The sequence below is a fragment of the Hyperoodon ampullatus genome, assembly GCF_949752795.1.
Source record: "Hyperoodon ampullatus genome assembly, chromosome: 3".
Taxonomy (NCBI): domain Eukaryota; kingdom Metazoa; phylum Chordata; class Mammalia; order Artiodactyla; family Ziphiidae; genus Hyperoodon; species Hyperoodon ampullatus.
Window position 1 is genome coordinate 148472701 of NC_136916.1, and position 25851 is coordinate 148498551.

The 25851-nt window shown below is 37.0% G+C and overlaps 1 protein-coding gene across 3 annotated transcripts; it reads right to left on the reverse strand.

Annotated features, from left to right (window-relative positions):
* Positions 1-923: 923 nt before the first annotated feature.
* Positions 924-24956, reverse strand: MED6 (mediator complex subunit 6; the record flags this gene model as incomplete). Of its 3 annotated transcripts, XM_079699374.1 has the most annotated exons (9): positions 924-958; positions 6600-6726; positions 7334-7361; positions 17063-17178; positions 18605-18713; positions 19020-19102; positions 20722-20813; positions 21891-22050; positions 24935-24956. In XM_079699374.1, 9 exons carry the CDS (start codon positions 24954-24956, stop codon positions 934-936), a joined length of 762 nt encoding a protein of 253 aa, XP_079555500.1. In that variant the 3' UTR covers positions 924-933. The 3 variants fall into 3 exon arrangements, with proteins under 3 accessions (XP_079555500.1, XP_079555501.1, XP_079555502.1); XM_079699375.1 differs by lacking the exon at positions 924-958 and having other exon boundaries at positions 6388-6726; positions 18605-18734; XM_079699376.1 differs by lacking the exons at positions 924-958; positions 17063-17178 and having other exon boundaries at positions 6567-6726.
* Positions 24957-25851: the final 895 nt, after the last annotated feature.

Consider the following 25851-nt stretch of genomic DNA (forward strand, 5'->3'; position numbering starts at 1 on the left):
CTTCTTCTTCCTGGCACAGAACTCCTAAAACTCTTGGAATTTCCTGAGAGGAGAACCATAAAGGTGTCTTTTGTGATGTTACTGAGGTGACTTTTTGAAAGCCCCTATGTCACCTAAAAATGGGAGCTGGTCACCAGAGGAACCAACCTTGTGATTAGAGGTTTTCAATCCCACCCCACCCCCACCTCTGGGGATGGAAAGGGGGCTGAAGTTGGGTTTGATCACCAATAGCCAATAATTTAATCAATCATATCCATGTAATGAAGCCTCCATAAAAACCCTAAAAGGACAAGGTTCTGAAAGCTTTCCGGTCAGTGAACATGTGGAGATTTGGAGACAGTGGTGCACCCAGAAAGGGCACGGAGGCTCTGCACCCCTTCCCACATGCATTGCCAGATATTTGTACATCACTGTTTGTAGCAGTATTATTTTTTTTTTAATATTTATTTATTCATTTGTTTGGCTGTGCTGCGTCTTAGTTGTGGGAGGTGGGATCTTCGTCGCTGCATGTGGGATCTTTAGTTGCAGCACAAGAGTTCTTTAGGTGCGGCATGCAGGCTCCTTTAGCTGTGGCATGCGGGACCTAGTTCCCTGACCAGGGATCTAACCCGGGCCCCCTGCATTGGGAACACAGAGTCTTAACCACTGGACCACCAGGGAAGTCCCTGTAGTAGCATTATTTACAATAGTGAAAAGGTGGAAGCAACTCAAATGTCTATGGACTGACGAATGAATAAACAGAATGTGTGTGTGCATACATATATACATACAACAAAATATTATTTAACCTCAAAAAGGAAATTCTGACACATGCTAGAATATGGATGAACCTTGAAGACCTTATGCTAAGTGAAATAAGCCGGACACAAAAAAACAAATATTGTATGATTCCAGTTATATGAGATACCTACAGCAGTCAAATTCATCAGGACATCAGTAGAATGGTGGTTGCCAGGGGCTGGAGGAAGGGGAAAAAAGGGAGTGTTTAATGAGTAGAGTTTCAGTTTGGAACGATGAAGAAGTTCTGGAGATGGATGGTGATGATAGCTGCACAACAATATGAATGTAGTTAATATCACTGAATTGTATACTTAAAGTGCTTAAAATGGTAAGTTTTATGTTATTTATATTTTACCACAATTTTTTGAAAGGTATACAGATTGAAGATAAAACTCTTTTTATTCCCAGATGACACTGATCATGGATGTAGAAATTCCTAAGCAATGCACAAAAAAGCTACCAGAACTAATTACTGAATTTAGTAAAGTAACAGGATACGAGGTCTATATACTAGAGACAAACAAATGGAAATTTAAAATTTTTAAACATCTTTTACAACAGCATCAAAAAAACACGTTATGCTTAGGGGTAACTTTAACAAAGCATGTACAAGACCTGTACTCTGAAAGCTCATAACTTTACTCTGAGAAATTAAAGAAAATCTAAATAAAAGGAGGAACATAACAAGTCAGTGGTTCTGAATACTCGATATTGCTAAATTGTCAGTTCTCCCCAAATTGATTTATAGATCAATCCCAACCAAATGGACTCTACTCCTGAATGTGAAATGTAAAATAATAAAGCTTGTAGATAATCACAGAGGAGTATATCTTCATAACCTCAATGTAGAGAAAAACCTCAAACAAGACACAAAAAAGCATTAATGATAAAGGAGAAGAGTGACAAACTGAGCTACATTAAAATTAAGAACTTCTGATCATTTTTAGGTCACCATTAAAGGGTAAAAAGGCAAGCCAGAGTGGAGAGAAGATACAATTAAACACAATACATGTAACCAACAAGGGACTCTTATCCAAACATACAAAGGACTCGTCTTACTCTATAAGACAAACACAGACAAAACAGTAGAAAAATGTGCAAAAGACACACTTCACAAAAATGGATATTTAAGTAGCTAACAATCACAGGAAAGAATGCTTAACATCATCAAATCACCAGGAAATACAAATTTCAGCCTCAACAAGATACCACTGTATACCCATCAGAATGACTAAAATTTTCCTTAGTTGCCAGTATCAAGGGTCAACAAAGGTGTGGACAATAGGAACTCTCGCACACTGCTGGTGGGACTATAAACTGGAAAATAAAACAATAGAAATTTATTATCTCAAAGTTCTGAAGGCTAGAAGTCCAAAATCAAGGTATGTGCAGGGCCATGTTCCCCCTGAAACCTACAGGAGAATCCTTCCTTGCCTCTTCCTTGCTTTTGGTAATTTGGTGTCAATCTTTGGTGTTTTTAAGCTTGTAGATGCAACACTCCAATCTTCTATCTTCACGTGGTGTCTCCCTTTGTCTCTTCATGTGGCATTCTTTTTATAAGGTTACCAGTCACATCAGATTAGGGTCTCAGCCTACTCTAGCAAGACCTCATCTTAACTAATAACATCTGAAATGACCCTATTTCCAAATAACATCACATTCTGAGGTACTGGGAGTTAGGACTTCAACATGTTGGGGGTGGAGAGGGGGGGTGAGATGACACAATTCAGCCTATAATATACACCAAAAAGAATATTCATAAAAGCAATTTTTCACAATAGCCAAAAACTACAAACAATCCAAATGTCCATCACCATTAGAATGGATTTTTTAAAGTTGTAATACATGTATGTAAAGGAATACCGTACAGAAATGAAAATAAAAGAACCACAATAACATGAAACAACTATGATAAATGTCACAAACATAGTATTGAACAAAATAAGTCATACATGAAATACACATGCTGAATCTATTCATACTAAAAATAAAAAGTAGGCAATAAAAACTAAAAATTTATTTAGGGATGCAAGGTGATGTGGTAAAAATGTGAAGAAAAAAGTGATTACCATAAAACTGAGGATAAGTGTGACCTCTAATCAGGACAAACATTGTGATTAGGAGGGGACATAAAGGAGCTTCTAGGGTATTGGCAATGTTCAATTTCTTTACCTGCATGGTAAGTTACACAGGTACAATGAACTGTACTATTATTTTGTGTACTTTTCTGTTAAGTGATATTTTAAAATAATGTAAGTGAAAGAAAAAGGAGCTTTGCTGGAAATAAAAAGTTGAAAAAATACTAGAGTTAATATCTTTATGTCAAAGTTCATGCTTAAATAAGTGGAAAGTAAGCAAAGTGCAAAAGTTCATATAATATGCTGCCTTTTGTGTAAGAAGGGGAAATAAGAAAACATCTATTCATTTGTGCAGCAGAAATACAGTAAAGGTAAACTAGAGACTAATTACGTTCATTTCTTCGAGAGGGCCAGGTAGGAATAAGGCGGAAAAGATAGAAGAAATGAAGAAGGGGTATGATACTTAGAATCTCTTTTGGACAGGTCTGACATTAAGAACTATGCTAACAACTCACACATCCCACAGTACAACAACAAAACAAAGTAATCAATAATAATGAGGGGGAAAACGAAAATGGAATTCAAAACAGAACCAAATGAACTGGAACATCTGATAAATGAGTAGTGTAACCACACTGAAAAAAAAAATTAACCCAAGTAATTTTTAAACACAGTATCTGAACTATATATCTACAAACTAAAGACAAAAAGAACTCTAAGTAAATACTGAATTCTAATTAAGAGGTTTCTTTTTTTGCAGAGGTATAGGTTAGCAATTCTAAAACAACTTTCTGTTATTCTAGGATTAAGCAAATAAGTACAAACATTGTGTATAACAAGAAACAGTTCCAATCAATGTGGAAGAAAGTTACAAATGTAAAAGAGAACAGAGTGAACCCTGTGATGAATAAACTGGAATTGGTGTTATCAGTGTGAATTGGTTGCTTTTAATATATATAGAATAGACAGATAGATATGTGTGTGGACATATGTGTATTCACTCATGTCACACACGTATGTACATATCTATTTCTTTTTCTTTTTTTTTGGCCACGCAGCATCCAAGATCTTAGTTCCCCAACCAGGGATAGAACCCATGCCCCCTGCAGTGGAAGCACAGAGTCTTAACCACTGGGCCACCAGAGAAGTCCCAGTATATATCTATTTCTTAACTTTATCAGCTGACAAAGCCCAGAAGCCATGACACCCCAGTAGCAAATGAACACACCTTGCACACAGATCTTGATTTCCAAATATATTCTCCACCAAAAGGAACTAGGGGTCCTTAGAGAAATAGCTGACTCCAGAGTTGGAATGAGCCTGGGATATCTTATTGTGCCAAAACATAAAGAAAATCCTCAATGAATGACAAGGTCATATCAAAAGGACCTAAGAATCAGCTTGAAACGGTTCCCATTGGCCCAATCTGGGACAATCTGAGCATCAATATAAATTAATGAGAGTAAAGAAATATAACTCATTGAATAAATAAGAATCCAAGAGTCTACAATGATATAAATAAATAAGTAGGGGGGAAAGGAAAGCTCTTCTTTATGGCAGAAAGCCAACTAATAAACACAGAAGGAATGAAGGAATTAGAAAATCACCATTTGGCAACCATAATAGCAATAAATGATTTAGACAAGAATTATCAGTGAATGCTACTGGAGGGTAAAAGTTCTGAGCAATAACAGGGTATTTATAGACCTCAAACTACTTCCCCCCCCAAAATACTTATAAATTACAAAAAGAAAAATTCTAACTTTACAGTGGAGTAACCTGACAAACACTACCTTAACCATGTGATCAAAGTTAACATCACCAGAAATGGGACAAACTGACAGCATGTGCCTCCATAAGCATCTTTCCCATGGTATTCCTAACAAAAGTGTATTTTTGCAATTAATATGTTAATTAAGAGTAATAGATTCCAATTGTTGAATCATTCTCGCAATCCTGGAATAAACAATGCTTGGAATGTGAAAAAAAATGTTTTAAAGTACATGAGGTGAATTTAATTATGAAAATATATCAAACAAACCCAAATTAAGAGACATTCAACAAAATAACTGGCCTAAACTCTTTAAATATCAAGTCATGAAAAACATGGAAGATTAAAGAACTGTTCCAGATTAAAGGAGACTAAAGAGATAGGACAACTAAATCTAATGCACAATTCAGGATATTCTTTTGCTGTAAATGACATTCTTGGCACCACTAGCAAGATCTGAATAAGACCTACAGATTAGATAATGGTATCATACCGGTTTAATTCTGATAATTTTACCAAGGCTATGTAAAAGAATGTCCTTGATTTTAGGAAATGCACACTAAAGTTCTTAGGGAAAATGGGCATCACGATTGCAACCGACTCTCAATCCAAAATAAAAGGTGTATATATGTGTGTATTATATGTATATGTATACACACACACACACATACAGAGAGAGAGGGAGAGAGAAACAGCAAATGACAACAGTAGTTAGAGACAGGGAAAGAGAGACAGAGATTAAAGAATAAGACAAATATGGAAAACGTTAATATACGGGGAATTGGGGCAAAAGGTATATATAGAGGAATTCTCTGTACTACTCTGACAACTCTTCTGTAAGCCTGAAATTATGTCAAAATAAAAAAACTAAAAAATCTTACACAATACAGAAAATCAGATACTTCATAAAGGAATCAAAGATGAGAAATTATTCAACCACTTAAAATAATGAAACACCATTTTTTTGCTACGTAATTGGCACTAAAAATGTAGGTGACAGTACTCAGTGTCAGCGAGATTCTAGAGAACTTGGTACTTTCATATTTTGCCGTTAGAGTAATAACAGGTCTAAAAAAAAAAAAGTACAGATTCTAATGATTCTACGGCTGGGACTCTATACTAAGGAGATAAATACTAAATACTGAAAACTCATGATACACTACAGCCTTATTTAAATAATGTAATCACTACAGCCTTAATGCAAATTGTAAATTGGGAAAAAACTTAAGTACAATACAGGGAGAGTTTAAGAAAACAGATATAATCACTCATAGGAATTATTCAGTTAACAAAGTATAAATAGTCCATAAAAACTAAGTAAACATGGAATAGCACATACAACAGACGTAATATGATAAAGCAAAATTGTATGAACAGAATAATTACAAACTATGATTTTAAAAATATCTACACACAGGGACTTCCCTGGTGGTCCAGTGGTTAAGACTCCATGCTTCCACTGCCACCACACTGTTATAGTATCTGTAGGGTGGTGATATTGCTTAATGAGGTTGTTTTCCTTTTCTTTACCTTTCAAATTGTCAGTAACTTTACTATTTTAATACTGAGGAATATGCAACTAATAATAGAAAATAAGCTTAGCTACTATTTTAACATTAATCCTTTGTGTTTACAAAATGCATCTGGAAATATTTCACTGGGAAAATAAGGGGGAAAAAGTCATGACAAACTAATTTATACAAATACCTTTATCTTATCTTTAAACATATATCACAGTAAACATGTGAGGGAGGAAGCTGCTCAAGTCCAGTAGGGAAAAGGTTACAAAAGATACTTTAAAAATATTCAGACCGAAAGCATGAGCATCCTTATATCCTTTCTCAAAGAACAAGCACATTCTATACAAATGATTGTGACACAGAATTTTAAAGTTCAAGAGCCTGTCACAGTAATGAGGTAAAATATGGACAAGAGGAGTCTTGCAAGCGTCTCTCTCGTCCAATACTCACTGAAGTCTCATTCGTTTTTCAGGGGGGCCTTTAGTGCCCACAGTCTGTTGAACGTTCTTTGTGGTCTCCTTCTCCTCAGATTTCACAGTTTCTGGTACAGGTTCTGCCTCTTTCTTTGTCTGATCCACTAGACATCAAAAGCAGATATTTTTTGGAGGGGGAGGAGGGTGGAGGGATAAGACCAATTTAGACAACAGTTAATGTGAATGGTTCAGACTCTCAAATTAATTTAGAACTACTTATCTCAAGTTCTAAATTTAGCTGTTTCATCAGGCAGATGTATAAGAACCAATTTACAAACCAAAAAACCTGATAATACAAGCAAATTATGATACTAGACAAAAACACATGACATTTAAAGAAGACATTATGCATAAAAAAGATACATATTTATTCTATGCCAGGTCAATGGATAGTCCAATACCTATTCTCAATGATGAAACAGAAGGCCTTTTTTCAAACTTTTGACAACCTAGAATCACCTCAGCTTCTCCACACACCCTCAATACCTGTTCATCCCACTCCAATGCATCTTTCAAATACTAATATCACTACCACAAAAGCACCACCTTTTGTCAATCAGCAGGTCAAAGGTTAGGAGTAACAGACTGGCATTAGAGAGTCTAAAAGGACAAAATGATCATAATTCACCTCAAATGTTATGATTGTTACTGAGTTAAACAGGCTGTTTGGTCTTATTTCAAGTTTGATAAGAATTATCAGATGAACCATACCTGGGACAGGCTTTTCTCCAGACTTTTGCTGTAATTAAAAAAAAAAAAGAAGTGGGGAAGAGGGGTGGAGGAAGAGGAAGAAGAAAACAGGGCAGGTTAGCAAAGCTTTTTGCTTCTTGACGTCATAATTTTCATTAAAATTACACCTGCATGCGAATTATATTATAAATGACTTCATGAAGAGGAACTACTATCCATGTACCATAAAAAAGTAAATTTATCATTTTCTACTTCTTATTCCTGTTCCAGAAAAGGCACAAATCTAAAACTAGAACAAAAGAGTCAACCATAAAAAAAACCCTTGAACATTGACAAAGCCCTATGCCTCTGCACCGAGGCTACAATGCTTTATAAAAAGTAGCTAAGGAGAATCCAATGAGAGGGAATAACGGAGCCTTTCAAGACTCCAGAGGCTTATTTGCATAGGGGATATGAGCTATAAGTAAGGAGAATGAAATTTGGATGTCTGACTTTTAAAGTTGGCAGGTATGGGACGTAAAGAAAAAGAGGTATTTTTCTATGAATATAAGGCTTCTGTTGAGTGTACTATTAGAAATCAAACTGCAGGAAAAAATGATGGGGGCACTAGGAGTCAGGAACAAGGTCAGATCCTTCATTCTGCACAGCAGTTCTGTTACTTCAGTGGGCCCTGTCATCTCCCTGTTCTCACTACCCAAGTTAAATGCTTTAAAACACTTTCCTCCTCCTCTCCCTCCTTCTTCCTCCTCAAGGATCACAACCTACCCTTCACCCTCAGCCAATAAGGGTGTCAATGCCCCAAGTTCTCTCCCATCTATCTACCTCCAAACTTATTATACCTTTAGATACAGACATATATACATAAAAAGTACATCTCTATACTTCCCTGTCATCTCAGAATAAAAGTGTTCTCTTTATTTTTATAAAGTTTAATGCCTTCATTTGTTTTCTGAATTTCTTTCTAAATTTACATGCCCTCCTTAAGCTTATCTATTCCTATGACTAGAGACTACACAATTTTCTGATGTCACGTGATCCAGATTCATGCTACAAACTGCCTACTAGCCCATTCCAACTACAAGTTCTGGGAACCATTACACTTAAGACCAAAACTGAGCTTCCCATTATTACCCATTGTACAGAAAAGGTTAACATAGAAGGCCTGAGCTACTATCCTTAGAAGGGCCAGGCTGCAAGGTTGGCCTTTGGCTGGTATCTGGAAATTTGGATTTCAGGAGGGTTCCCACCATTTTGTAACTGATAATGGCAGTTCACTATGCCTAGACTGTATAAAAAATGTTGTTTTTGCTGAATACCTGCCTTCCTTCAAAGAATGTGCAATTTTGGTATGTGCTAGATACAAGGTACCTACGTGAAAAACCTCCCCCAAAAATGTGGGCACCAAGCCTCTAATGGACTTCCTTAGGCAGAAATATCACTTACATGTTGCTGCATTTTCACTGTTGAGGCAAGAGTGTACTCTGTATGACTCTTCATGGGAAGAAGAGAGTGTAAGGAAGCCTGCAGATGGATCCCTCCAGACTCCAGTAATGCATTTTTTCCTTATATCTGGCTGTATAGCCCTACTATGTCACTGTAATAAATCCTGTGAGTCCTTCAAGCAAACCTCCAAACATGGGGGTGGTCATGGGAATCCACAACACAACAACATTATTACCTGTTTTATGAACATATTAGGACTTAAACATGTCTAAAGTAATTTGAGGGAACAAATAATTTTTCTTTACTTTAAAACAGGAGAGGAAATAGATGGTGTAACATTGAGGAATAAGAAATTGAGAGGGGATATTCTTATACTGCTAGCACTGAACCACTTGAACTATACTGGACACTGGACCATATCCAGACATTGAAATAATGTCATTACCTACCTAGTGCACACTGTCTAATCTTTTCTAGTGAACACTGTCACACAAACTAGTAGGATGTGGTCTAAGATGGGAAAATAGAACAGAGGTGGCCTTTCTGACAAAATTTATTAGGTAACTTTGGAGTAAACCTAACTGAAGCAATATCCTATGGTGTTCTAGCAGCTTCTGAAAACAGCACTGAAAAGACATTCATAATAAAAGGCACTGAAGGCCTGAACTCCTATCACATCAGTTTTGGTGTAACTTTCAGTAGTAACAGAAGTTAAAATATGGAAAAAGGAGCTTCAAGGAAAAATGCAGGACTTCTCCAATATTCTCCTAAGCACCCCCATAAAGGGGCAACATCCCTCGGATCCAGAAGTCCTAAGCTACAAATGGTTCTGGGAGACAAAATGGGTAAATAGGAGCTCACAGAAGGCTTCAAGGAGACCAAGAATCTATTTTCTTCTCCAGATCTGAGGAAAAATGCTGTGGGTTGGAGAAACAAAGAGATTATTAAAAGTTCTAGGGGCTTCCCTGGTGGCGCAGTGGTTGAGAGTCCGCCTGCCGATGCAGGGGATGCGGGTTCGTGCCCCGGTCTGGGAGGATCCCACATGCCGCGGAGCGGCTGGGTCCGTGCGCCATGGCCGCTGAGCCTGCGCATCCAGGAGCCTGTGCTCCGCAATGGGAGAGGCCACAGCAGTGAGAGGCCCGCGTAACGCAAAAAAAAAAAAAAAAAAAAAAAAAAAAAAAAAAGTTCTAGAGAAAGCCTTCCTTCTCCTAGTTCTGCTACATAGAGTTGACATACTCTCTCTTTGTGAGTTGGCTTTTGGCCCCTGGATGGTTAAAAGAAGGTGAGGCTCTGGAAAATGACAACTTAAGGGTGACTATGGCTAAACCTTTACAAGAAAAATGTAAAAACTCACTGAAATGATATGTAGTCTGCAACCTGCTTAAAATAATTGGGAGGAAATAGGGGAAGAAGAGAGAAAACAAGATTGGCCATGCCTGATAACTGTTGAAGCAGGATAATATCAATAGGTACATGGGGGTTTCATTTTTTATTATTCCCTCTATTTTTATATGTGTTTCTAAATTTCCATAACTTTCTACAAAGTGAAGTTTTTTTGTTTTAAGATTCAAGAGAGTCTTTGAGCTTTCTACATTGTCCAGACTAGTTCACCAGGATAGAACAGTATATGGAATTCAAGTCAGGACCCCTAGCCAGAGAAAAAGGAACTGTCATTCAGCTGGAGTACCACAGAACCCAAACATAGCAGTAAGCTATTGAATGTTCTGGAGGTTGGCTAATGAAAATAGAACCCCTAACAACTATATTTAACCCCAAGTCTGTTTCTTTTCCTATATTCTGAATTTGGGTTCAACACCAAGTTGATTCTAATCCTAGGCCTGAAACCTCAGAATCATCCATAATGCCAATCTCTCTATATCCAACCACCAAATTTAGGCAATGCTAAATCTGAAATATATCTTGAATCTGTTTCCTCTCTATCTATGGCCACAGAATTAATTCAGGCTTTCCATAATCTAACTTCCTTGACTCCAAACATCACATTTTTTTAAAACATCTTTATTGGAGTATAATTGCTTTACAGTGGTGTGTTAGTTTCTGCTTTATAACAAAGTGAATCAGTTATACATATACATATATCCCCATATCTCTTCCCTCTTGTGCCTCCCTCCCTCCCTCCCACCCTCCCTATCTCACCCCTCTAGGTGGTCACAAAGCACCGAGCTGATCTCCCTGTGCTATGTGGCTGCTTCCCACTAGCTATCTATTTTACATTTGGTAGCGTATATATGTCCATGCCACTCTCTCACTTTGTGCCAGCTTACACCTTCCCCCTCTCCGTATCCTCAAGTCCATTCTCTAGTAGGTCTGCGTCTTTATTCCCGTCTTACCCTTAGGTTCTTCATGACCATTTTTTTGTTTTGTTTTTTAGATTCCATGTATATGTGTTAGCATACGGTATTTGTTTTTCTCTTTCTGACTTACTTCACTCTGTATGACAGACTCTAGGTCCATCCACCTCACTACAAATAACTCAGTTTCGTTTCTTTTTATGGCTGAGTAATATTCCACTGTATATATGTGCCACATATTCTTTATCTGTTCATCTGTCAACGGACACTTAGGTTGCTTCCAAGTCCTGGCTATTGTAAATAGAACTGCAATGAACATTGTGGTACATGACACATTTTCCTATGCATCTTCTATACCATTAATGGTTATCTTCCTAAAACAAACAAATCACTACATTATTTCCTTGCAACTGTTTTTAAACATTGAATGGGTCCCTACTACCATCATCAATAATTCACAGCTAGTCAGTGCTGAGGGTCAAGAAGATGAGGTAGAGGATATCTAAGTTTACTTCAAGAGAGGGTGTATTTGAAAAAGAATGTACAAAAATTGCCACTGCTTTCATTTGTCTTTAATGATGATAGCTATTGTTTTAATATTTCAAATAACATTTAATGTACCTGGAAACGTATGTTTACAAGAGTGGTACCAGGTTATGGGTTTAAAATAGTGAATAAACACTAGACCATAGAACTAACCACAAACTCCTTTGTGGAGCATATACAATTCTTCTCAATATGACCTTAATCGAAATTTTAAGTCTCATATTTCACTATTCCTCCCTTCACAAACACATAAGAGTAAAAAAACTTCAGAGTATTTTCTGGTTCCTTTTTTTTTTTTATAGGTACATTGAGGTATAACTGATACATGAAAAAAACCTGCACATATTTGATATACACAATTTGATGAGTTTGGACATATACATACACCTGTGATACCATCACCACAATCAAGGTAATAAACATATCCATCACCTCCAAAAGATTTCTTCTGCTCCTTTAGTTTGGGGTTTGTGTGTGTGTGTGTGTGTTAAGAACACTCAATATGAGATCCACCCTCTTACCAAGTTTTTAAGTGCACAACACCATATTGTTAACTGTAAGCAGTATGTTGTACAGCAGATCTCTACAACTTATTCATCTTATATAACTGTAACTTTACAGCCTCTTTAGAACTCCCTATTTTCCCCTTCTTCCATCCTCTGGCAACCACTATAATATTTTCTGTATCTGTAAGTCTGACTATTTTAGATTCCTCATGTAAGTGAAATCATATAGTATTCATCCTTCTGTGACTGACTTATCTCAATTAGCACAATATCTTCCAGGTTCATCCACAACACCACAAATGGTACAATTTCCTTCTTTTTTAAGGCTGAATGATATTAAACTATATGTATATCCCACAGTTTCTTTATCCATTCATCTGTTGATGGACATTAGGGCTATTTCCATACCTTGGCTATTGTGGATAATGCTAAATATTCACAAAAATAATAAATGTGGGAATACAGATAGCTCAGGTTTCAAACGATATTACAAAGCTACAGTAATCAAAACAGTATGGTACTGGCATAAAAACAGACATAGATCAATGGAACAAAATAGAGAGTCCAGAAATAAACCCATGCACATATGGTCAATTAATTTACACCACACACAAAAATTAACTGAAAATGGATTTAAGACTGGAATGTAAGATCTAAAACCATAAAACTCCCAGAAGAAAATATAAGCAGTAAGCTCCTTGACATCAGTCTTGGTGATGAGTTTTTGGGTTTGACATGAAAAGCAAATGCATCAAAAGCAAAAATAAACAAGTGAGACTACGTCAAACCAAAAAGCTTCTGCACAGCAAAGTAAATCATCAACAAAACGAAAAGGCAACCTACAAAATGGAAGGAAATATTTGCAAATCGCATATCTGATAAGAAGTTAATATCCAAAATATATAAAGAACTCATACATCTCAACAGTGAAAAAACAAACAATTCAATTAAAAAATGGGCAGAGGACCTGAATAGATATTTTTCCAAAGAAGACATAAAGATGGCCAACAGGTACATGAAAAGGTGCTCAACATCACTAATCATCAGGGAAATGCATATCAAAACCACAATGAGATATCACTTCATAGTTGTTATAATGGTTACCACTGAAAAGACAAAAAGTAACAAGTGTTGGTGAGGATGTAAAAAAAAGGGTACACTTGTGTACTGTTGGTGGCAATACAAATTGGTGCAGCCAATATGGAAAACAGTACAGAGGTTCCCCCGAAAATTAAAAACAGAACTACCATATGGTCCAGCAATCCCACTTTTGGGTATATATTTGAAGGGAATGAATACAGGATCTCAAATGGACACCTGCATTCCCACATTCACTGCGGCATTACCCACAATAGCCAAGGTATGGAAACAACTTACATGTCTGTCAACAGAATGGGTAAAGAAAATGTGAGATATATATATGTGTGTGTGTGAGAGAGAGACATATGTGATACACACACACACACGTGTGCGCACACATATATACAGGAATATTATTTAGCCATGAGAAAGAAGGATATCCTGCCATTTGTTAAAGCATGAACCTGGAGAGCATTATACTAAGTGGAGTCAGACAGGCAAATATGATATATCACATCACTTATATGTGGAATCTAAAATGTTCAAACTCCTACAGAGAGTACAGCGGTGCCTGCCAGTGGCTGAGGGGGTGGGGGAAATGCGGAGATGTTGGTGAAAGGTATAAGATGAAGTTAAGTTCTGGAAATCTAATACACAACATGGTGATTATAGTTAGTAACACTGTATTATATATTTGAAAGTTCCTAAGAGAGTAAAACTTAAATGAACTCACCATAAAAAAGAACAGTAATTATGTGACATGACAGAGATGTTCGCTAATGCTATGGCGGTAATCATTTTGCAGTATATAAGTGTATCAAATCAACAGGTTGTACACCTTAAACTTACACAATGTTACACCAATTATATCCCAATAAAGCTGATAACAAAAAGTTTAACCCTAAGTATGTTTTTGATGCTATCATAAGTGGGATTTTCTTGATATCCTTTACTGATAGTTGTTAGTATACAGAAGTGCAACTGATTTGTGTGTTGATTTTGTATCCTGCAATTTCACTGAATTCATGTATTAGTTATAACATTTTTTAATGGAGTCTTTAGGGTTTGCTATGTATAAGATCATATCATCTGCAAACAGACAATTTTACTTCTTTTCCCATTTGGATCCCTTTTACTGCCTAATTTCTCTGGCTAGGTCTCCCAGCACTATGCTGAATAGAAGTATGGAGGGTGGATATCCTTGTCTTGTTCCTGATCTTAGAGAAAAAGCTTTGTTCTTCACCACTGAATATGATGATAGCTGTGGGTTTGTTATACGTGGCTTTTATGATGTTGAGGTACATTCCTTTTATACCTAGTTTGTTGTTTTTACCATAAAAAGATGTTGAATTTTCCCAAATGCTTTTTCTGCATCTATTGAGATGATCATGTGATTTTTATCCTTCATTCTGATAATGTAGTGTATCATACTGATTGATTTTAGTATGTTGAACCATCTCTGCACCTCAGGGATAAATCCCACTTGATCATGATATATGATCCTCTTAATGGGCTATTGCGTTTGATTTGCTACTATTTCATTGAGAATTTTTGCATCTATTTTTATTGGACTGTAGTTTTCTTGTCTTGTAGTGTCTTTTGGTCTTTGGTATCAGAGTAATGCTGGCCTCATAAAATGAATTTGGAAGCGTTCCCTCCTCTTTAATTTTTTGGAAGAGTTTGAGAAGGATTGGTGTTAATTCTCTTTAAATGTTTGGTAGAATTCACCCATGAAGTCATCTGTTCCTAGACATTTCTTTGGGAGGTTTGTGATTACTGATTCAGTCTCCTTACTCATTATTGGTCTGTTCAGATTTTCTATTTCTTCATGACGCAGTCTTGGTAGGTCATATGTTCTAGGAATTTCTTATAGGTTATCCAATTTCTTGGCATATAAACTGTTTATAGTAGTCTCTTATGATCATTTTACTTCTGTGGCATCAGTAGTAACATTTCTTCCATTCCTAATTTTATTTATTTGAGTCTCCTCTCTTTGTCAGTCTAGCTAAAAGTTGGTCAATTTTGTTTATCTTTTCAAAACACCAACCCTTAGTTTCCTTGCTTTGTTGTTGTTTTCATTGAAGTATAGTTGATTTAAAATGTTGTATTTTTTCTGGTGTATTAGTTTCTGGTGTATCACTGATTCTTTTCTATTGTTTTTCTAGTCTCTATTTCATAATTTTTAATCTTTGTAATTTCCTTCCTTCTGCTAACTTATAAGTGGAAATTAAACAATACGCTCCTGAACAACAAGTAGGTCAAAGAAGGAATCAAAAGGGAAATCAGAAATTATCTGGAGAGAAATTAAAATGAAAATACAACATACCAAAACTTATGGGATGCAGGAAAAGAAGTACTAAGAGGGAAGTTTATAGCAATAAATCCTACACTAAAAAGAAGGAAAGATCGCAAACAATCGAACTTTACACCTCAAGAAACTGAACAAAGAACTAAGGGATTTTCTTGGTTTCTGAGTATGTGTTCATTAATAATCTTTCATGTTTTTGGTTTTGCATTTTCTGTTCCCATTTTCTAGATCAGCACTGCCCAAAATATAATGTGAGCCACAAATACAAGCTATATATGTAATTTAAAATTTTCTAGTAGTCACATTTTCAGAAAGAAACAGATGAATTTTATTATTTTTAACCAAATGTATCTAAAATAGTATCACTGACATATAACCAATATTTTTAACTATTAATGAAATATTTTATAAATTTTTTTGTACTAAGTGCTTAAACCCAGTATGTATTTCACACATAACACAACTCAATTTGGACTAGCTGTGTTTCAAATGCACAATAGTCACATGTGCCTAGGGGCTACTGTACTGTGCAGGTCTAGGTGTTCTGCCATGAATGGCCAACCACACCTAACCTCTTACACTCTGTAGTCACTACTCATCATCTTACACACAGCTATAATTCATTTATTTATTTATTCAACAGACACTGTTTCATCTTCACGCGCAATTCATGAGATTTCTCTAAACTGGCTTTTTGGTCCTGAGTTCCAACTGTGGCCTCTGTTCCCTTCAGTACCATGTCACCATTCCAACAGTACATCTCATCCAGTAGAGTCAGGGAAGGGGGAAGGAAAGGCCTATTCTAAAGTCATCTCAGGGTGTGAAAAATCTCAGTCTAAAACAACCCTTGAAAATCTCTTAAATAGGCCCTCCACAGGAAAAACATGACCTTGTGTGTACACAGTCCTGTAAAGATTAGTAAGAGCTGAGGCAAACCGTAAGAATAACATGTTCACATATTCCATCTCATACTACTTCTCTGCAAAAGCTCATTTAGTACCACGGTACGTGGACCTGCTATTGCTGTTGGAATGCCCAAGACAACATAATGGAATTCATATAACTCCAACACCAGTATATGTTATAAGTCTATTTATTATTACTCCTGCCTCCTCCATTTATCATGCCAAACCCTCCACATCAAATGTACTATTGTTTTTATTATTCTATCATTTAAGGACTTAAATACCCTCTACATCAGGCTGGAAGGCAGCACGTACAGTAAAAACAGCATGAGTTTCAAATTCTAGTTTTGTTACCATCTATGACAATTTCAGCAACCTTCTGAATGAGAATATTATCTATATTCAGTCCTCATAGTTTACAAAGATTCAATGAGGAATTAAACTTAAGAGCACAGAACAGTACTAATTCCATTCCCTTTACCACCTCCTCCATTAAGTCCTTGAAAAACCTTCCTTTGATACAGAGATCAGTTTTTTAACTAACAAGGAAAATCAGTATTTTTAGGTAACATCTGAAACAGTCCTCAATTAAAAATAAATATGCCAGGAAAAAGTGCTGAATCAAAATTAACCATATGCATTCTCATTACCTGCACAAATCTGGGTGGAAATTTTTGTCTAAGGTCTAGGAGTAAAGCATCCACACGCTGTCTCTGGAAAATAGAACTTGGTTCTTCTTTCCTTTTGACTTTAGGTTTGACTTTATCTATTAAAATATAAGGTCCAAATCAAAACATTGTCTAACTATTTTGGTGCCTTATATTTTACAAATCTTTGTCTGCCATGAATATATTCAAATTTCATTATTTTTAATGGCTGCTATTCCAAAGATAATCCCCCCAAATACGTTAAACATAGCATATACAGAGAAGCATTCAAACTCTCCCTCTGAAATGAGGTTAAAATTCTAACATTTAAAAAGCTGATATATCTTTTAAAGACATTTCAGTTTTAGCATGTAAACATGGATAAACATCGTTCTTATGTTTCCATAATTACTTAATTATGGAAAACTTTAAGGCTAAATTTTCCATAATTACCTAAGTCACATTCAGATTATTGGTTTGAAATTATTGTGTGTATATTTTAAGTGTATTAAATGGACTTTTCCCACAAAACCTAATAGGTACAAATGGAAAATGCAACTTTCATAAACTCAAGTAACCATACTCAATTATGAAGACTATAATCCACTGAAAAAAACAGGACAAACCAAACAACAGAAGATCATAAAGACAAGAGAGAAAAGAACTTGCAAGAAAAATTATGAAGCTAATCACGTGTGGGATTTTCCCTGGGAGGGGAGTGTGCTGGTGGACTGTCTATAAAGAAAGGGTTCCAGTTAAGTTTTACTCCAAACATTTCATTAGGGTAGGGACAAAGAGCTCTTGGGAGAAGTTTGTTCAACTGATGCAAACTTTCCTAAGTCAAATGTTGTCGCTGGGACCTACTATTACGAATAAATATAACTGTATCTCAAAGACCATTCATTCCACGGGTTTGAATTTTATTTAAAGGCTACCTTTTCCATAGTAATTCATTCTAAGTTTCTATTGCTCTAGAAAGAAATGCAGAATATAGGTATACTGCTATAGATACATTTCTAGAAGTACTTTTATTAGTAAAATATGGTACAGAACAAGTAGCAGATTAGCAGCTATGGCAACTAGAGGACCTGACATCACGACAGGCGGTAACATGGAAAGATGAGAAAACAGACTGTTCATCCGGAGATAGGGCTTTAAGAGCATCTCCCCTATTTCAAAAACTTGGAAGACTTGGGTTCCAGATTTCAAGATGACTCAACAGTTTGGTAAGCAGGAAATATCATTACTCATTCCTCATCACTGATTTCCCCTACATGTCCTAAATATTTTAAAACCTTGCATCAACTTATCAAAGATTATCATGTACCAAAGAGATTAAAATTTGTACCTGTTCCTATGGGAATGCTATTACTACCACATCTAGTTACATGAATTATAGCTCTGACAATGTCATCATCCTATGAAACCTTCCCATGGAGAAGTAAAACACAGCTAGAAATCATCAATAGCCATTTTCCGAAAGAAAGCAGCTTCATTCTCTGAGTAACAAAACGTGTTTTAGGAGGGTCTCGGTGTCCCACCTACCTTGCTCTTCATGATCTTTGAAGTGCCACCAATACCCTTTGGAGGGATGATATCGACAGTATGACATAGCTTCATCAAAAGCTGACTGAATGCCATGTACCGCAGTAAGCTTATAAAAAGAAAACAAATTCTGAATTTCTCATCAATCATCCAAAATTTACAAAGTGAACACAAAATATTACATATGCAAAGACAGTAATTCTTCTGCTTTTCAGAACCTGAATCACTCTATATCTAGAGGTGGTATATACTTTGAACATGGAGCTGGCCCACAGGAACCAATGCTTAAGGTATTCTAATAGTCAACACTTTATACCAACTTACACAAGGGAGAGGAGTTCCTGTTTAATTCTCGGTAGCAAGGTAGTTCAGTTAGAAGTTTTCTTTAATGTTTAAAGTGTGTAAAGACACTCACCACTCTAGAGTTTATAACTGATCCCAAGTCTGGTGCCTGATAGATCACTCCGGCAATAATATAGTAATCAGCCAGTGGGATAACTAAAGCAGTGGGGGAAAAAAAAGTTTATCAATATAGCTATGCACACAAACTGCTAAATATACTTCCATAAAAAGAACAACTAAAGTTTGACATTTTCCCATACTAAAGCTTAAGGTAGGGTTTGGCAATTCCTGTTTTTGTAAATAAAGTTATATAGGAAAATAACCACACTCATTCATTTGCGTTACTATCTAAGGCTGCTATGGCACTAGTTGAATAGTTGTCTCAGAGACCATGAGGCCCACAAAGCCTAAAATATTTAGTCTCTGGACTTTCACAGAAAAAGTTTGCTAAAAAAAAGTTTGCCCTAGGAGCAGTGCTTCTTAAACTTTAACGTGCATTTGAATCACCTGAGTATCTTGTTAAAATCAGATTCTTACTCAGTAGGGACAATGCACTTCTAACAAGTTCCTAAGTGATCCGATGCTGCTGTCAGTCAACCACACTTTGGGGAATAAGACCTTAGATCAAGAGAGATTTAGGGCCCAGGATGAAGATACCAGACATACTGAACTTACCTCTATGCCCCAGTCCAAGGTCCTAAGGAATAAAACAGCAGCTAGTGAGGCTGGTGCCATCTTCTGTCGCTTCTGAACCTGGAACCCTTTCATCATGGAACTCTTGTCCCCAGCCTTGTCTTTGTTCTAAGTTTCTCTTTTTCTCTGGGCAGGGACTCTAGATCTTTGACTTTTTTTTTTTAATTTATTTATCTTTATTTATTTATTTTTGGCTGTGTTTGGTCTTTGTTGCAGTGCACGGGCTTCTCACTGCGGTGGCTTCTCTTGTTGCGGAGCATGGGCTCTAGGTGCTCGGGCTTCAGTAGTTGTGCCTCACGGGCTCTAGAGTGCAGGCTCAGTAGTTGTGGCACACGGGCTTAGTTGCTCTGCGGCATGTGGGATCTTCCCGGACCAGGGCTCGAACCCATGTCCCCTGCACTGGCAGGCGGATTCTTAACCACTGCGCCACCAGGGAAGTCCTAGATCTTTGACTTTGAAAGTAAATTTGGATTCTTGACTCTGGAACCACCACTTCAGTAGCAAGTCATTCTCTGGAATCAATACTAGGGTGAAGGTTATTCTCAAAGGTCTTGATGAGAGTATCTAATTTAAGAGATGTAGCTGGTCATCTCTGGAATAGGTGACTAGCTCTTTGATTCAAAATCAAGTCCGAATTCTATACTTTTCAGTATGATTTCTAAAGCAAGTTTTTGTCTGGTAATTTTGGTTGAATGTGTCAATGAGGATTTTCCATTGATCTTTTATGAATTTGGTGCAAGTGCATCTACCAAGAATTAAACCTGATTTCCTTCTGAGAGACTAGAATTTGAAAGGCAGAGGATGTCTACATGATCAGCCCTCAATAAAAATTCTGGACTCAGAGTCTCAAACGGTCTTCCCTGAGCTCTGAGCAGACATATTACACACTGCATTTCACTACTAGAGGGAAGGTGCACTTGGTGTGGCCCCTCACAGAAGGGAAAGCATAGGAAGCCTACACATGGATTCCTACAAATCCCTAAAACAGAACCCAATCCACAAAAATAAGAACATATAGCTCAGGAGTAAATAAATCATGGTATTTTAAGAAGAAAATAATGCCTAAAGTTTACATATTTTACCTTGAGTAGGGGACTGCCGCTGTTGCTTTCGAATGATAAAAAGAATGGGCTCTTGAGCATGTAAAAGGATGTATTCCACTCCAACCATCTGACTGAAAACAGGACACAGACATTCAGAGATCTATGAATGCCCTACAAACAATTCTGTAGAACATTCAAATTATCACATAAAAGTATAGCAACATTGTAAACAGGATAAAAGTGCCTATGTTTGATATTAAATATTGGCTGTTCAATAAAACTGGCTATTTTTCCCAGGTAGGTAGGGCACAGATAAAGTAAGATTTCGTTTTTAAACAACAACAAGATTTCTCTACAAAAATTCGATGAACTTGACTGAATCGGAGTATTTTCAGTCATGAAAGTACAATGAACCTACATTTCAAAAAAGGCAACCAAAATACCAGGATGCTTCCTGACCAAGGAGATCTATAAATATATATAAAACAGAAAAATATACATGAACACTATACCTGTCTTAATATAGATCACTACTATATATTGTACCCAACCAGAAAACATCAAAAACCTTATCCTCACCCCCAACATATTTTTTCCTGACATACTATGTTTAAAAGCAACACCAAGGTATCTCAGTAAATGTAAATATTAACCTCAAAACAAAAGCTATTTAAAATACCAGAAATTTAATTTCTTAGAACCCCTGCTCCCCATGTTTAGCTGACAGATGAAAAACTTTATTACACAGTTGTTTCAGAAACTTTTGTAATAGTAATAAATTCTTAATTATTTAGCATCCCAATTCTGAAGAATCTTGCTAAATTTGGCTAAAATTTTATTTGTCAAACAAAGAAAAATCTACTATAAACTCGACTATGGTTTAAGACATCCAATTAGATGTAGAGGAGACAACATATATAGTTACCTGGTTAAGGACAACAGTTGCATTGCTGAAATCAATGAGATTTACATCTAAACCTCATAGTTGCATTTTAACTGGACAGTAATATGTGAAGTTATAAAGAAAAGACTTCCTAGGTTACAAGTGACTACTAATAATTCCTTTGCATGTCAAATTTGCACAAACCCAAACAAAACTCCGGTTCTTCCAAAACTTCTACTCTGTACTTCATGATTCACAGCTTGAAAGAACTATTCATTACAAAATCTGCAGTTAGCAAAGATGCTACCTTCTTATAATAACTTACTTTAAGTGTTCTAATGTTAGCCTCTGCATTTTGACCACTTCATTATTACATGTCCTGTCATAAAAAGGATTACTTCTTTCTGAAAAGTAATCCAGGACACTTCCACTGTTCAAAATAGGGATCCAGGAACTGTCAACCCAAGAGATTCCCAGCAGATTATCTATAGAAAAGAAACAAAATGATAAAGGATGAGAAAAGAGAAAAAAATCCAATCCAGCAAACATTTATTATGCATATAATGTAGGAGGCACTATGAATATAAGGATGACGTGGATCCTAACCTACACACCCTCACAGTCCGGCAGAAGAGATAAGTATGCAAGAAAGCAATGACAACATAAGATCCATAATAAAGGTATGAATAAATGTGTTATGAGAGCACAGTGGAGAGAGCAGAATACCTTACCTGCGGGAACCGGAATGATTTTTCATAGGGTGAGGAGGAGGTGGGTTTTAGCACTATATGTTAAAGAATAAATAGAGGCTCACCATGGAGAAAAGAGAGGCAAAGTAATTCCAAGCAGAGGTAATGCATATACAAAGGTAGGGAAATATAAAAGTATATTAATATGTTTAACTGGGAGATTCTGATTGACATATATACACTAATATGTATAAAACAGTTAACTAATGAGCCTGCTGTATAAAAAATAAATAAAATTCAAAGATTCAATAAATAAATAAAAGTATATTATATGTTTAAAGAATAACTCAATTAGGTGAAGAAGTTATAGGATTTGAAATCTAGAGAGGTCTTTCAAAATATTGGAAATCCTGAGTTTTTATAATGTTGACAACTAATTCAAAAATTTTCAAACAATATGTATGCCAAAGAAAACACATCCATCGCCACTAATGGGAGAACTTCCAATTAAAGAGACAGAAATAAGTTAGGAATCTATTATTATAGATGAGATAATAATGATGTAAAAGGGGCAAATGAAAAGTAGAATGCCCTTAATTACAGCCATACAATTTCATATTTTAAAGAATTAAACCTTAAATTTTTCAAAATGGAAAAAGAAAAAAAAGACTTGATAAGTAGGGCTAGATAGCTTTAATTAATGAGCTTTTATTGGGTACTGGCTGCAATGTTTCATACCACTGACAGTACTAAATCCCACTAGCCGTAAGTCATGAAACATCAAATTGCCTATATAATTACTGGTTGAAGGAGGAAGAATGGAAAACTTCAACCTCCCCATGCCTTAGTTTTCTCATCTATAAAATAGGGCTTATAATAGTATCTCCATGCTAGATTATATATGTAAAATGCTTAGTACATTGTAATAACCCAATAAATGTTCATTATGATGATGGTGGTGGTAGTGCTGGTAGTCAATTTCTTTTAAGATGAATATGAACAAACTTATTTCTGGCTTAACCAAAGGCTGTCCTAGTTTGTGCCTCTTTTTTTTTTTTTCTAGTTTATGCACTTTAAAAAAAATAGAAACGTCTTTCATTCTCAAAAGGGTATAGGTTTACTAGATATTCAAATGGTCACGCTAGATTAAACTCATTTCAAATGTCACTAACCTCTGCAAAGCCTTTCTCTACTTTGCAAAGCAGAAATAATGGTTTCTTTCTCTATGTCCTCATAGCGGTTTCTATATAGTTTTATTATCAATTATTAATAACCCACAAATACAAATGTTTTCCCATTAAATGCTGAGTTTTTTAAGGAACTGGGGCTGTGGGTTACTCATCAGAACTAGCACAGGACTTGTTTGGTAAGAATTAGAAAATGTTTATTAATTCATGATTAAGGGCTAAGGACAAGTTACTCCACTGGTCATAAATTTACACACACTCCAGTATCCAAGGATGTTCAGTTACAAACTAGTTAACTGGGGTTAAGAGGGTGGTGTGTGGCTGTGAAATAGGATATATTAGTTCTCCCATATAGAAGCTACCTGTGACCACAGCCCAATAAAGAGAATACACTACCAAAACAAGCAGACTCCAACTATTTCTTACCATCTCCACTGTTACCACCCTAGTCTGAGCCACCTCCAAATCTCCATGCACTACAAAAGTGCCTTCCTAACTGGTCTCCCTAATTCTACCTTTGCCTTCCTACAGTGTTCTCAGCAGTCAAGGTGATCCTAAAAGAAAGTAAGTCAGGTTACGTTCATCCCCTCTGGTCAAAAGCCTCCAGGGGTTCTCTATTTTACTCAGAGGACAAGCCAAAGGCCTTACCAAGGCCTACAATTCCTGTATGAACAAGCCACCAAACCAATTCTCTCTCTGACCTCATCTACTTCCCGCCTCCTCTCTCACTGTGCTTCAGCCATACTGGCCCCCTTGCTGTTCTTCTGACATGTTCCCACCTTAGAGCCTTTGCAATGGCCCTAACAAATCTAAATAAAAAGTAAAAAGTTATGAAAGCTAAACAGCCTCGTGGACAAAATGTTTCTCTTTTTTATTCAGTAGCAAGGGAGAGCATATTGACATGGCTCTAATACAGCTCTCTAACAATCAGCAAGTAATGAAATTAGGTACTTGATATTCTCACTTATAACGAAAGACAAACATATAGTAAACATTATCCAGAACTGCTGAAGATCACTGGACATTTTGACAATATATAAATGACAATATATTTGTAATATGTGTGCTAGACTCCAATTTGGTTAATATAGAAAAAGGAACCTCAAACGTCAGGAATAAGGTAGGCCCCAGGCCAAGTGCCAAGAATGAACCAAACACTGTCGCCTCATGACCCCACCCCCTTCTCTGTCGTTCCTTCACCTGGACAGAACAGCCCCAATACTGCTGTAGAGATACGTATGTAGGACAACACCACAGGGCTCAAAGCCCAGAGCTTCTTCCAACCTCTTCGTTTTGACTCTTCTAAGAGACTCCTGAAGAACTGCTAAAATCTAGGCAATTTTTCGACAGATTGGCGCTTTGGGTCGTTCACAGAAAACATTCCAAAGAGCTTGGGAGACATCACAAAGGAACCGGAATCTTGCCCCCAAGAACTATAAATCCCTAAACCAGATCCCAAACAATCAGGAAACAAAGGGGACAGCACAGGTTACCTCGGATATCCACCGCCGCCATAGTCCCAAAAGCGTTCTCAGGTTCTTCTTCCGGCGCAGAGTATACGTAACAAGGCTGAGACGAAAGAGCTCTGCTGCAGAGCAGAGGAATGTTAACGAGGAACCAAAAGAGGGGAGGAGACTGCAAGGCCAGGAAGACAGGGCAGGGAAAGGGAAGAAGCGGAGAGAAAAGGAGGCGGAGCGGGGCGGGGCTGAGAGAGGGTGGGGCGGGCTGGGAGGTGCAGGGGAGCGGGGAAGAGGGGAGGGGCGGAGAGAAGGGGTGGGGCGGGGCTAGGAGGTGGAGCGGGACAAGGAGGAGGGGGGAGGGATGGAGCCGGGAAGTAGAGCTGGGTTGGGGGGGAGAGGGGTGGGACGAGGCAGAGAAGGGCGGGGCGGGGCTGGGAGGTGGAGCGCGGTGGGGAGGGAAGGGGTAAGAAGGGGAGGGAGAGGCTAGGAGCTGCTAGCAGGAAGGAGAGAGCAGCGCCAAAGGAAGGTGAGGTAGAGGCAGGGCGTATTACCGGGGTAAAAATTTGGAGACTTTGAGGAAAAACAGAGTGAGCAGAGCCCTGCCCAACGTCCACCACTGAGGGATTGGAAAATTCGACCTTGATCTCCTGTGATCGTTTATAAGAACAAATTCCGATTGTGCAGAGTTGGGGGTGGTAACATCTTTCATTTTAAAAGCTCTTTCAGGTGTATCCAATGAACTGTTCAGTTTAGGAGCTACTGGCCATTCTGTTTTTCACCCTGCCTCAAGTGTGGGGATGGGCAGGACTAAGCTGGAAGAATTTGACAGTCATTAGCTTTTATGTGACTAAGCCCATTAAAAGTCTAAACCTACTGAAGAAAATATTACATGCCTCTGAGACAAAATTTTCACAAGACAAGAAATGCTTCTGAAGCAAAATACTAACAAG